The sequence below is a fragment of the Pollachius pollachius genome (assembly GCF_949987615.1).
Source record: "Pollachius pollachius genome assembly, chromosome: 13".
NCBI classification, from domain to species: domain Eukaryota; kingdom Metazoa; phylum Chordata; class Actinopteri; order Gadiformes; family Gadidae; genus Pollachius; species Pollachius pollachius.
The window spans coordinates 10,304,969-10,319,047 of record NC_136946.1 but is presented as its reverse complement, the minus strand read 5'-3'; the positions used below and the strand labels follow the sequence as shown (position 1 = coordinate 10,319,047).

Below are 14,079 nucleotides of genomic sequence, written 5' to 3'. Positions count from 1 at the left end.
GAAACAATGATTGGCAATGTGTTTCGTTCTCTGGTTGTTCAATGAAATATGCCTTTTCTTCCATTATGGATATTTGATTGAGATAATTGTTGTGCAGTAAAAACTTTTTTTCATATCTTATCAATTTATTGATTTCATCCGAAACCATAAAAATCGATTGCATAATATGTGCAAAGAATAATATCTGTATACACTATTTGTAGTCTGTCATTTTGATCTTGTCAATAACCAGAGTTTGATGAAGAATAAAGAATGATAATTTTGGACAATGGTACAAACATGCTGAGGAATGAAGACTATACTGCTGCCAACAGCCAATCAAATACCAGTGATTATCAAAGGCAATCAATATCAGCTGAGAGAAAAAACAAACACACACACAGCCAAGCTAAAAGCCCAGTTACCAGTTCAGAGGCCAACGTTGTCCAGAACATATCAGTATGCTTGCAAAATGAACTATACTCCACTAGCCCAGACCGGCTCACCACCCCCTCCACCTCATCCATGCCATAAAGTGCATGACGTGGTTTACACTTCGAGTATGAAAAGGCAAGCTTTGCCCCGTCAGCCAGAGAGCGTAGTAGCGCTGCCCGGGTCAGATGATTCTTTCAGGGCCCCCGCTGCAGTAAAAGACCCCCACTGGCAGTACGCTGAGGACCTGGCAGAGTCGTCTGGCGTGATGGAGAGACTGCTGAGGAAGTGTAGAGTCCAGAGTCAGCTGGTGAGGGAGTGCCTGGCGGAGTGCCTTGGAGTCTACATCCTGATTGTGAGTTTTGATTTGAGGATTGTTTGTGTATTTCGGTTTGTGTTATGTTTTGTAAATTGGTTTAAAGTTGTGGTTTGGGATTAACAAAGAATGGTATCTTAAATATATGGACATTTTTAATTCAAGTTATTGTGAAAATATGCAGTCTCTTGCTAGTGTGCAACATGTTGACAACAAACACACAAGGCTGACTGCCCATGGTGACCCCTGAGTGTATTCTCACAATGGCTAACCAAGGACTTTGGCCCAAGCACAGCCACAGAGAAAGACACATGTGTCAGATGAGGAGAAAAGGCAGATATAATGGAAGTATTTAGTAAACAATTTTGACGGTGAAAATCTAATATTTTACAGGTTGGTTTTGTTATGTTGGTTTCTTGATGCTGTCTAATCTAATCTGAAATCGCTGCGCTTGCGTTTTCCAAATCATTTAGTTGGAATAGGTAGTCCATAAACATCTGCGCTTACTTTGATCAGACAGACTGACAAACTGTAAAATAGGTAGATTGTTTCTAAGGCTCGAAATTTCTTTCAAATAACAAGAGATTAGATTCAGCGTTATTCTCATTGCACAACAGGCAATGAAAAGCACTCTAGTATCCAAGCAGATAATGTTGAAAAACAAACTGCACATGCTACCAAACCTAACGCAGTATACGTGTTAAGGCTGCACAGGTAAATAAACTGGACAATAAGGGCAGTGAATTAAATGGCATGAAGAACGGTCCTACGGTTCAAAGGTCATCGCCGATAGTGTCAATGCAAATGTGTCTACTGGAGAGAGATGCAATAACCTAATAAACCAATAAAGAGATGTGCTGTGTGTGCAGCTGTTTGGCTGTGGCTCCGTTGCCCAGGTGACAACCACGGAGGACCAGAAGGGCCAGTACCTCTCCATAAACCTGGGCTTCGCTCTGGGGACCTCCTTCGGGGTCTTCGTCTCCCGGGGGGTGTCAGGTAAGACCCCGGTAACGCATCACATAAGTGTAGCGATAGAGGAGTATGTACTTGGTTGTTTGAGTGCCCATATACGACATACTGTAGCTTCGCTGCACTCTTTTGTTTAGACTTTTCAATGTCACGGGGTCAGGGGAATGTAGTGGCGAGGGTGTTCGACCCCCAACTGAAAAGCTCCTGGGTTCGATCCCCGGTGACAGCAGCCTACCAATGAACAGGCTCCTTAATGACTTGTGTCTGAATACACTGTACGCTGCTTTGACCTAAATATCATGAACGCTTTTGTTGTACTAATCGACATTTCCGAGGTTATTGAAATCTAACCTTTTGTTTTGATTTGTTCCAGGTGCTCACCTCAACCCCGCCGTGTCTCTGAGTCTGTGCTTTCTGGGCAGACATCCGTGGATCAAGCTCCCCTTCTACGTCTTCTTTCAGGTCCTCGGCGCCTTCCTGGCGGCTGCCACGGTCGGCCTGCAGTACTATGGTGAGACTGCAGCCTGCTGGCTCCATTCATAAATCAAACACACACACGCATGTCTTTGCCTAGCGGGTAAACAGGCCGTTCAGACTGTAACTACCTACCCAATCCCCTTTTTATTCTGCAATGTAGCTGATCACTTCAAACAGGTTTGTGTGTGTGTCTGTGTGTGTGTTTACGCGGTACCGAGAACGCAGCTGCAAGTCACCCATCATGTCCCCAATGCTGCCCTAACCCCATCTGACCTTTGACCCTGTGTGTGTGCACAGAGGCGATCCTGTTATTCGGCGAAGGGAAACTACTGGTCACGGGTCCTAGGGCGACGGCGGGAATATTCTCCACCTATCCTGCCGGCTATCTCAGTCTGTGGGGGGGCATCGTGGACCAGGTGAGTCCCCATGGCAACGACAAACCCCCCAGCTCATTTATATCTATGAAGAGAAAGCAAAGGGATGAATGTTGTGTCTCTAGCTAGACCCTTTTCACAGACGTTCACCATAGGACACATGTACAATGGACCATGTGCCATTGAACATCATTTGATGTACAATGGTCCATGGTCAATGTTTGGTAAGGTCACTAGTCTACAACCCAATTGTCATAATGACGATGAAAAGGGTCTACTGGCTTGTTCAACTCAAGGTCAAAATCACATCACCCCAAATATGCATGTTTTGTGCATCTCCAGTAACTGCACCATATTGCTGCTTTTTAATGATTTATTTTGTTCTAATGTATGTTCGACAATGGTCTATAGACTATACATATGTGCTTACGTGTTTATGTATCTGCCCAGCGAAGCTAGAGGCAATGCCCCCCCCCCCCCCCCCCCAAGGTGTGGACAATAAGGTTGTATAGTATCTGTGGCGGCATGCTATCGCCGCTTTAAACGGTGGTCTGTTTTGAAATTCTCCGTCCCAGGTGATCGGCACGGCGGTGTTGCTGGTGTGTGTCCTGGCTCTGGGGGACGCTAAGAACTCCCCCGCGCCGCCCGGCTCGGAGCCCGTGATGGTGGGCGCAGTGGTGCTAGTCATCGGGGTCTCGATGGGCTCCAACAGCGGTTACGCCATCAACCCCGCCAGGGACATCGGACCACGTCTGTTTACCTACTTCGCCGGCTGGGGAGGCGAGGTCTTCCAGTAAGTGTTGTCTGATGAACTGTTTCAATAGGATTTGTTATTTCCATTTAGTCATTTAGCCACACTAATCCAAAGCGACTTCCAAGTGAAGCTGAGAATACAATAAAAAAGAAAAGGTGTAGCAACAATAAAGAAGCACTATCAAGGTCTTCATTGAGTCACTTGCTGTCATGGCAGGGCTGGAGGTGGCTGGTGGTGGGTGCCCCTGGTGGCCACGTGCCTCGGGGCTCTGCTTGGATCCCTGATCTATGAGCTGTGCATTGAGGTGCATCACCCATCAGACCATACCCTGGATCAGGGTGCCGCAGAGGCGACTAAGGCTCTGGAGCTGGTCGACTCTGTCTCTGACCCACCAATGAAGAACAAGGAAACCACGTAATGGTCACTAATGTCTTACCGCCTTGAGTTGGTCCCAATGGGTGACTGCTGCAGCTTCTGGAGACACGTGGTGTATTTAATTGTATAATTGTATGTCTTTGTACATGAATATGTCCATGATAAACAACTTGTTGCTTTGTTGTAATGTATAGTGATGCAATGGGTGATATATTGGAATACGTCCATGATCGGTCTAATAAGACAGGTGTTTTGCATCAGCGCCTAACCACCGAGTAACTGGTGGTTCACCACATCAGTTGATAAAGGGTGATGCTGTTAAATGCACACAGTCACCAAGATGAGTTAGGTTCTGCTGTAAGTATAGATCATTTAAAAATGTACGATTGACAAACCAGCAAATCTTTTCTCTTTCACACATTTATTTTCGAAACAGCACAAAAGTGTATGGCATTTCAGCAAGCAGACCACAACCATGGGAAAGGAAAGGACAATGAGTTCTCCACTATTGGGTTATATAAATATGATATGACATAAAAAGATACAAAAAATATCCATCCATTAGGCCTCCTTCAGGTCCTCACGGAGGTTGTTTCACAACATATAAAAAAAAAGTAAAGTGAATACAGCAAGCACTGATTTTGTAGATTTGAAAAATAAAAAAAAGTCTCCAAGATGAGTGTTTGTATTCATAGACATCAAGACGACCCCCCTCCCTCCCACCCACCCCTCACCCCACACACACACAAACAACATTCTCCCTCTGCATTGAGATCACAACGTATAGCTACCTCTGGGTTTCGCGTTTTCCTTTTTGATACGCTTCAAATTCTTTAAAGAACTTAAATTAAAAAAGTGGGGAACAGTACAAGTACAAATACTATATATATTCACATTTTCCATCGCAGGCAACGAAGCTTTGATGTTCTAACTTTGACGTGTAATTATATATATTTACATGGGAACTCTTGGTGTGTACAGCCGGTGGAAGGACATTTGATCTCATCCGCGTTCAATGACCTCGTTCTTGTGCAACACGGCTCATAGAAAGTTCTGGAACATTTATAACGGAAAGGCCCGCTGGGGATTCTCTCCTACCGGCCGTTTTGTGTTAAAGTATCTTTAGCACTACTGCATTATCCAGTAGAGGGATAGAACGCAACATACATACACAAATAACAGCAGTAATAGTTTTATATTTATATATATTTTTATATATATAAATATTACAATATCGTAACATAAAAATCAGTGTCTAAATTCTCCCAACACTCGCTCAGGCTTCGGAGATCTACGATAAATAGGACTGGGAGAAAGATCTGGAATTTAGTTGGCCTTTTTAAAAAGAAATTCAGTCAAGAGTTTCCCCATTACAGTCTGAAGAGCTCAACGCAGGGCAATTCAAAGCTTACACTTCTGTCAATAAATGCCATGACCAATATGGTAGATACATATATATTAATTTATATAAAAAAACGGCACTACTGCAAAGAGTACTGTGATAGACACAAGGAGAAGGAATTATGTGTTACAAACAAAACGGGACAGAAAAACAGTCAGTGCAAAGTAAGAGCATCGTTAATGGTACAAAAAAAACAGACGGTGTGAAAGACAGGCATGGCTTGTGTAAAAACAGAAGTTTCATGATCCCCTCCCTCTTGGGCATGGAGGACGCCTCCGACATGCGCTTACAATCTCAGACAGCTTCAAACGATACAAGCGCCCCAACTTCCTGGGAAGCTTTTCACAAAAAAAGCGCCGGAACGCCCGAGCGCACAATGAGAACCGTTGAACCCTTTCTGTACTTAAAAGGCTCCTCTTTTCTGGGTCACCCCCCCCCCGTGTGTGTGTGTGTGTGTGTGTGTGTGAGAGCACCAGTGCCCGGCCACTACTGTGGCTTGTCCGTCTTGTGGGCGGTGATGAAGGCCATGCCGTGGGTCCTGAAGTGTGTGTTCAGGTCCGAGGCCTTGTCGAAGCGCCGGCCGCACACCTTGCAGCCCATGCTGCCCTCCCCCTCCTCCCCCGCCTGCTGCGGCTGGCCCTGGGGGGAGAGCAGGGAGGAGGGGGAGGAGCCGCCGCCGCCGCCGCCGCCGTCGCCCGGGGAGCCGGCCCCGCCCGGGGGCCCGTGCGACGAGGGCGGGGGCTCGCCCTGGGTGTCGCGCACGCGGTGGGCGATGAAGCGATGCCGCCCCAGGGAGCCGGCCGAGGCGAAGCACGCGCCGCACTGCAGGCACTGGAAGGAGGCGGCGTCGGCGCGGTGCTGCGGCACGTGGCGCTGGAACTCGCCACCGTCCTCCGTGGTGAAGCCGCACGGCACGCAGCGGAACACGCTGACGCCGACGCCACCGCCCTCCTCCTCCTCCGTCGCCTCCGCGGGGGGAGGAGCCACGGTGGCCGCGCCGCGGGTCCTCTTGGCCGGACCCCCGCCGCCGCTGCCGCCGGTGGACACCCGTTCCCGCTCCTCGCCCTCCTCGGGGGGCTCGTCCTCGTCCGCCGGCCCGCCCGGACCCGTCCTGGCGCCGGAGCCCGGGCCCCCCTCGCCGTCCTGCTCCGAGGAGCTGCTGGGGCCGTCCACGCCGGGGGCGGCGGCGGCGGACCGCTTGCGGGTCTGAGGGGCACCCTGGGGGAGACACAGCGAGGGGGACCGGACTGTTAGGACTCGAAGGGACCAGGAAAGATCCCCAATCATCAACGATGAGGAAATTGCGTGCAATCGGGACCTAAAGACATTTTCCATTACAGCCAAGATGCTACTTTTACGACGGGTTGGCGGGGAAAGAGTTGTAGGTCCATAAAGCCCTGACCAGGACTGCTCTGATTGATGGTCTTCTCGTATGGGTTTGTACTGCATGGTGCCACTTGGCAGCTAGCGCCCAGATCATTATTGTGAAACAGGGATATCATGCGGACTGAACCGGTCTAGGTGATAAAACTATCGTGAGTTCCCTCACTAAAACACCATTTTTCAATATTGTTCTCATGAAACAACAATAGCTGTAGAACATTGGTCTTTGTGATAAGACTTTATTTAGTCAACAAACTTTAGGCAGAGGATATAAAGGGTTTGGAGTCCCCCAACCTGTAGGGGCAGACCGTGCCACCCAGAGAGTCGCTTCATACCATGTATTTAAAAATGGTGGTTTTCCAGGAAGTGCGATTAAGGAGCTATGCTAGTGACATGCTGAACTAGCTGTGTTTCAGACCCTAGTTAGTGATACATGAGAGGAAATCTCAAAAGAAACACGTGCAGTGGGTCTGGTGTTTTCTAGCCGGTCGAACGGGGGCCTTGGGTTGGACTGTGGGCCTTCTGATGGCTGCTGGACCAGACGGTAATGAGATGTTTTACATTGTTTACTGAAGTTCACTTTGATTTACTTTTGGAATGACGTCTGGAGTTTCTGTTTTCTGGATTCATCGTGGAAATATTTTTGATTTGATGACTAAAACCAAGAGATAAAAGTGAACTGACGGACCAATTTATTGTGGGATTGACCCGATATAAATTCTATTTGAAATATATACTTAGTTTGACACGAGTTCCCGTTACCATTTATTGCCATTTTGGATTTGATTGAAACAACGGTTCTAAAAGATTCAGAAACTCTTCCGCCACACGCATTGGTTCCAAACAAAGTGGTAAACACCATGCTTTGCATGCATGGGAAGTCATTTGGAGAAAGCACACTGGTCACTTGTTTTAGTGAGGCATTTAAGACGGTATCACCCAGAACACTTTGTTCCTTATACGGCTCGCCTTTCATTTTCCACTTCAGGGATGATCTCATGCGATAGTCAAACCCCCCGAAAAAAAGTATCAGAACCAACCTGTCCATCAGTGGATCTGTGATGAAGACGAACGTGCTTGTCCAATAAGAAGCGGCTGCCAAACGTGCGCTTGCCTTCTGTGCAAAACCTGTAACGTAAAGCGTAGGTGATGTCAGTGACTGCGGGCAGCGTGAGCTCATCAGCCCGTTGTGTGGGCCGATGTGGACAGTGGGGCCTGGAGGAGACTCACTGGCAGTGGAACACCCTCTTGTTGCCCTCGTGGATGACCCGCTCGTGACGCCGCAGGCTGGACGAGGTGCTGAACGTGCCCCCGCAGATACGACACGGGAACTGTGGACACACACACACACACACACACACAGTTAACTTCAAGGCGGTACATTCAATCATTGAATCCAGATGGTGCAACACCATGGCTGCCTGCTGCCATGTGTTTCCCTGGAAACTAATCAGGCCTGGCCTTGGATGAGTGACCAGATGGTACTTGTGGAGTTTATTTCCCCGAGACAACGTCCCAGAGCAGCACTGTCTTCCAATGGCGCATTAAGCCAGGAAGTCCTTACTCCCCTATGGTCATAGGGGTGAAGAGTAGGGGGGCTAGCCCCGGCAAAATACCCAACCTTGCTCTTGTACCGACATGGCCCCCTAGTCATCCAGCCGGTCTCTAATTGGATACTTTCCTTCCGGATGGGAGTGGGGTGGGCATTGTGGTACATTAGGTGTCCTCTGCACACACACAAAACCACTCAATCCCTACCATCACCCAACTAACATTATCAAGTTAGAAGTTGTTTTTTTCATTTTCATAGAACGGCTGGATACATAATTCTACATTATATTTCAATGGACATTTTCTATTTGGACATATTTTAAATTTTTTGCTGAATAAATGCATCACGTTTTCAAACTAAAAAAATAATCGTTATTTCTATATTGACCAAAATAAACGTGATTATGATTTTCCCATAATCAAGCAGCACTAGTGCAGCGCTGCGAGAGACAATAAAACAGTGCTATATTAATGCAATTTATGATTCTGATTGATAGGACTGACCTTGCCGTGCTCCATCTTGACGTGACTCAGGTAGTCGTCGTTGTCCGTGAAGGTGGCCTGACACTGCGGACACGTCCACTCTGAGGGCGCCTCAAAGTCCTCCCCGCCGCCCCCGCTACTGTCCTCCTCCTCCTCTTCCTCCTCCTCCTCCTCTTCCTCCTCGTCATCCTCCCGATCCCGCCCCCAGTCCTCGCCGTCGGAGTTGTCCGTCTTGTTGCCAAAGGGCTTGGGCTTGGCCGCGGTCGGCGCAGCCTGATTGGCCGGGATCAGGGCCGGGGCGGGGCTATCGGACTGGGCGTCTTGTTTGACGGATAGGCCTCTGTGTGCGGTCTGGATGCAGGGGGGGGGGGTGTTAAAGAGTGCATTGCCGATATTTCGTACATACACATACATAATGGTTACTCATGATTGCATCCATTGGTTCTTCCTGTACCTTGATGTGCTCCATCATGGAGCCCTTCTGGGCATACAGCTTGGTGCAGTCGGGACACTTGAACACGTGGACCTTCTGCTTGGCCAGATGGGTGTCAAAGTGCATGTACAGCAGGGGCTTCTGGGTGAATACTGTGTCGCACATCACACACTTGTAGATCATTCTGGAATTGAAAAATAAAGAAATGCAACAAACCTATATCGTGTTGGTGTCTTCCCTTTACACTTTTGAACATGACCTCACCATCATTTGAAAGACCGAAATACAGAGAATCTGGAAAAACAGAGCTATGACAAAGGGAGGACCCAGACTCGGTTTGTGTACATTCGGGGTCAGAAACGCTCTTCTGCCTGCATGTATTCGGGATAACGTGACCTGGAAGTGTAAAGGCAGGCCGCTATGGGAAGATCCGCGGCGTATCTCAGAGTCGTGATGTGGATCTTGGTCAGTGGGCTTTGCGCAGAACTGTAAATTCAGCTTAAGGTGACGCGTACTTGGCCTGTCCTCCGGCGAGAGTGGGGTGCTGGGTACTGATGTGGCTCTGGGCGCTGGGGGAAGACTTGAAGGCCATGGGACAGCTGGGACACTTGTGGAAGACCTCGCAGTGGGCCGTCTGGATGTGGGCCTTGATGGAGTTCAGCCCCCCAAACACCACCTGGCAGCTGGAGCACCTGCACACGGATCACAGCGCTCACCACGTAGCAGGACGGGATATGGAGAGAAAACGTTTTAATGTCGCTTTAAATGGCGGCATTTAGTCAGCCACTACTCCTTTACAAGTAAGAAATAGTGAGCGGGTGTGAAGGATACAATTCTCCACCTGAATCTAAAGAGACAGGGTTTCAGAACCCCAACCAAGACAAATCAACTCTTGAATCATAGCGACGCATCCAGAAAGGTAATTATTCCCGAGACGCCTCCAAACCTGAAGCCGATGCGTCTGGCGAAGTGCAGGCAGGCCTCGTCCAGGTGGGTCTGGAAGCCGCCCTGGCGGGCCACGCCCCCACACTCGGGGCAGACGTGGGGCGCGCGGTGCTTGTGGATCCTCTGGTGGGCGGAGACGGCGCAGGAGTTGGGCAGCATCATTGGCGGGGAGCACTGGGAGCACGTCTGTGCAGAACCAACAAGCAGCCGGGAAACGGGTCATTGAAAAGAAAAAAATCATTCATTGAACAAACTTAAAGTCTTCTCAGTGTAGAATGCGGTGCATTTATAGTTTTTGTGTCTTGGAGTAAAACAAGCTATGGTATTTCTGAAAAAGTTGCAAGGGGTCTTGGGTCTGTTTACATATGAGCCGCGTTTTCACAAAAATGACCCCGAACTTTTAGTCCTTCAAATTCAAATGACGGAATTTTAGATCAGGCACATAACGAATTAAATAATTCTGGAAGTGATCGAATAATAATTGATCCTTATTAACAAGCAATAAACAGAAGCAAGGAAGGAACCCTTACAGCGTTCTCATCACCAGGACTCACTGAGTTGGGGGTCGCTCGGATCTGCTGGAAGTGGGTGACCAGTTCAGCCTTGCCTGAGAACTGGCTCTGGCACTCGGGGCACTTGTAGTTGTTGTACTGCAGCGCCTCCGCCTTCTTGCAGGGCAGGGGCATCAGGGCCTGGGGTCCCTGGGGGGCGCGCCGCACCGGCCTGGGCTGGCTGCCGGCCGGGGAGCCGGCGTCCTTGGCGGGACTGGAGCTGTTGGCGGTGGCCACCGGAGCCCCAGAGGGCAGGGCGGAAGGCGAGGAGACAGGCGGGGAGGAGGACGAGAGCGCCCCTGCTCCGTTGACGAGAAGGGGGCCGGGGAGAAGACGTGTAAAATGGTGGACAAATTCGGACTCAAATTGGGACTCAATGCTTCAACAACAACGGAAACCATGTCCATTTAATGTTCATTTCTAAACCACTTTGTGAGACCGTGCGAGCTGAAGAGGTGCGTTACCTGTCGTGGGCGTGGCGTCCTGCTGTCCGATCATCTGCTCCACGGTGACGGGCCTCATGACCAGGTGGGAGCACTGCATGACCAGCCCGCGCTCCTTGTGCTCGCGGGCGTGCAGCAGCAGGCTGCACTTGTTGAAGAAGGCCAGCCGCTTGGCGCAGTGGTTGCACGTCACCTCGATGCGCAGCGAGCGCCGGTCGTAGTGGCGCGCCAGGCTGCGCTCCAGCGCGAAGGCGTCGCCGCACTCCAGGCAGCGGTAGCCCGCGGCGGGCAGCGGCAGCCCCCACTCGGGCGGCGGCGCCGAGAGGTCGGGCTTGTAGCTGGGCAGCAGGTTCTTGCTGTTGAGGATCTTGTTGAAGGCCTCCACCAAGCTGGACTGCGTGCGGGAGATCACGGCGCCCGTGCTGTTCACGATGGATGCCGGCTTGTTGGGCTGGAGGTTGCCGGTGACGCCGCCGCCACCGCCGCCGTTGGCCGTCTTGGCGACGGTGGTGCGCACACTGATCCCGCCGGCCGCCACCGAGAACTTGGGCGAGGAGGCCGTCGCCGGCGTGGCCGGCAGCGCGGACGACTTGGTGATGCTGACGGCCGTGGCGGACACCTTGGCCTTCTCGTTGGCCGCCATCTTGTTTTGGACCTTGGTGGCGGCGGCCAGCATGACGCTGCTCGCCGCCAGCGTGGACACGGGCAGAGCGTTGAGCGCTTTGACTTTCTGCTGCGACACGGCGGCCGCATGGCCGGGGGAGGCCTCCGTCTTTGAGGCCTTGTTCGCTAGGACCTTGCGCCCGGCGGTCTGGCCTTTACCTTCCGAACCCTTGGCCGCGGCCCCACCTTTGGGTGCGACCCGGGTTACAGTCCTGGTGATTCCCCCTGTGGACGTCTTGATGGTTTTAATCCGAACTTTGAGGGGTCTGGAAGGGGCGCCGGGCGAGGGGGTCGCTGGTGCGCCCACCCCTCCGCCTCCGGTGGACTCGGGCTTAGTCTTACCCTCGTCCACCTCCATCTTTTCCTCGACCGGCTGCGCGGCGTCGGGCTTCTGCGTGTCCGCTTTAGCTTCCACGACCCTATCGACCACGTTGCCCACCTCCATCTCCTCCTCCTCCTCCTTGGGCTCCCGGAGGTCCGAGGTCGAGGGCGGGGTGGCGGCGGTGGAGCAGCGCTGGGCCGCGGCGGACACCGTCGCTTTGGGTGTCTCCGGCTCGGGGCTCTCCGGCGAGTCCCTCTCCTCGATGACGTGCTCGGGGTGCCTCTGCTCCCCCGGGGGGCTCTCTGTTGAGGACGTTTGTGGCGCTGACGAGGTGAGGCCGGCCCCTGAGGGCGTGTCCCCGGGCTTAGGCTGAGCGGCCGTCGCGTTGGGCGAAGGGGCGGAGATGGAGGACTCGACGCCGCCGCCGCCGCCGCCGACTGCCTTGTAGCGGCGGCTCAGCTGAGGGGGCGCATGCGTTGGGGAGCTGGGGCTCTCCTGGATCACCAGGGCACCCCCCAGATCCGAGTCGGAATCGTCGTCGTCCTCTTCCTCCGATTCTCGAGGTCGGAAGCCGGCTTTGGCGGCGCCGTTAAAGGGTTGGGACGGCGGTGCGGACGTTTGCGTCGGGGGAAGCGGCTTGGACGTGGGGAAGAACGGAGAGGACAGACCGACAGAGCCGCCTGTGGTGAGGGGAGAGGGGACAGCCGATAGAGACGAAGAGGATGGTAAGGAGGCTTTCCCCCCGTCCACCCTGTCTTGGACCCCTTCCTGCTGCTGCTGATGCTGTTGCTGCAGCAGCTGCATCTTCCTGGCCCGGCCGACGGGGTCTCCTGTCCCCTGGGTCACCAGGGGTTTAAGTCTATTGAAAATGTTCCCGCCCTGCTTGTGAGTCTTAGTCCCTCCCACACCTGCCTCTAAGGACATCTTTGGGGTACTCAGCGACCATGGTGATCCATTGGACTGGCTTTGGCTCAGTTGGATAGGAGCGGGGACCCCAGATGCCCCAAAACCGTTGTGGTTAAGGGCCTCCGATTCAGTCATGCCAGGGGCACACGCGCCCAGCCTAGGGCCCACGTCGACCCCTGCAATAACATCAATAGGATTCTGTTCTGCATCCCGATCCCCTCCATCCACTGCCTCGAGACGGACTTTATTCTTGACAATTACACTAACAATTGAAGTATCGGCCTGAGGGTCAGAGGGGCTTTGTGGCCTTAGGGACTGGCTAACACCCACAACACTGTCTGATTTTCCCAGGGGGGCCCCAGCAGGCCCATGGTGGCCCTCAGCCTCATCCGGGGCTGACTGAATGGCCTCTTTGGCATCGATGTCAGGTATGTCAAACGCTGCCAGAAGGTCGTCAAAATCTGGGGTCTTCATGTCCCCCATACCGGGATTAAATCCTTAAAAATAAAAAGATAATAAATGTAACAATGGAGTCTGTGTGTAATTTCATTGGTTATAAACGTCCCCCGTTGTATTGCTCACATCGCTGTCAATAGCTTGAAATGCCACACGTTATTCTGCACACACGACGTTACATATTGCATACATAATGCATGTTGAATCTTTTACATACCGCTTGTCCATAAATTCAAGAACTGACCAGATATAACAGGTTAGCGGGTTATGTCTTTGAACATGTATCATTGCAGTTATGGCAACATATAATGCTAGCTAGCGCTACCGAAAGGGGCTAGCGTTCCACTATCATCTCTTCAAAGGAAAAAGCTCACCACTTATGTGCGGGTGATGTTTACAGCCATTCTCCAAATCGCTGTATGCACTCCAGTAGTCGTGCAATTAGGAATATTGCAGTTTCAAATGCAACCTTAACTGGCTGCAGAAATGGTTGTTGCGAGCAGTTATTTCACGGTCGCCGTTGGCTAGCTGGTCGCCGAGCTCCAGCCAAAGATGCAAGGGGTCATTTAGCTAACTAGCTAGCATACGCCATTAAATACAATCAAACCGAGCCTCTGTTGTTAAAGGTTTCATAGCGGTACATAGGAAAGACAAGCAGGGTCGTCATTGTGACACTGGAGGATAGTTGGTTCTGTAATGACTCATTTATATTGCATGAATTTGGATTGTTTACCTGGATGTACGATTCCCGAGTATTCCTAGCCCGTTTTTCAGCCGAAAAAGCTGTGCTTCCCGTCACATGACCATCATCTCTTAGATTTTTTATTCATCAAAAAAATTAATTGGCCACTGCTCATGTACTTAA

At 51.3% G+C, this 14,079-nt stretch overlaps 2 protein-coding genes across 4 annotated transcripts; one reads left to right on the top strand and one right to left on the bottom strand.

Moving 5' to 3' along the window:
* Window positions 1–541: 541 nt before the first annotated feature.
* Window positions 542–3,719, top strand: aqp10b (aquaporin 10b; the record flags this gene model as incomplete). Its single annotated transcript, XM_079749365.1, has 6 exons — window positions 542–766; window positions 1,597–1,723; window positions 2,070–2,207; window positions 2,471–2,589; window positions 3,123–3,340; window positions 3,518–3,719. The coding sequence occupies 6 exons, from the start codon at window positions 542–544 to the stop codon at window positions 3,717–3,719; spliced, it is 1,029 nt and encodes a 342-aa protein (XP_079605491.1).
* Window positions 3,720–4,426: 707 nt separating this feature from the next.
* Window positions 4,427–13,991, bottom strand: znf687b (zinc finger protein 687b). Of its 3 annotated transcripts, none has more exons than XM_079749692.1 (10): window positions 13,948–13,991; window positions 10,889–13,255; window positions 10,404–10,723; window positions 9,875–10,059; window positions 9,444–9,620; window positions 8,950–9,112; window positions 8,517–8,846; window positions 7,692–7,792; window positions 7,502–7,589; window positions 4,427–6,296 (listed from the first exon to the last, which is right to left on the bottom strand). In XM_079749692.1, exons 2-10 carry the CDS (start codon window positions 13,239–13,241, stop codon window positions 5,565–5,567), a joined length of 4,449 nt encoding a protein of 1,482 aa, XP_079605818.1. In that variant the 5' UTR covers window positions 13,242–13,255; window positions 13,948–13,991; the 3' UTR covers window positions 4,427–5,564. The 3 variants fall into 3 exon arrangements, with proteins under 3 accessions (XP_079605818.1, XP_079605820.1, XP_079605819.1); XM_079749694.1 differs by having other exon boundaries at window positions 10,428–10,723; XM_079749693.1 differs by lacking the exon at window positions 13,948–13,991 and adding an exon at window positions 13,589–13,832.
* Between the last annotated feature and the right edge of the window lie 88 nt (window positions 13,992–14,079).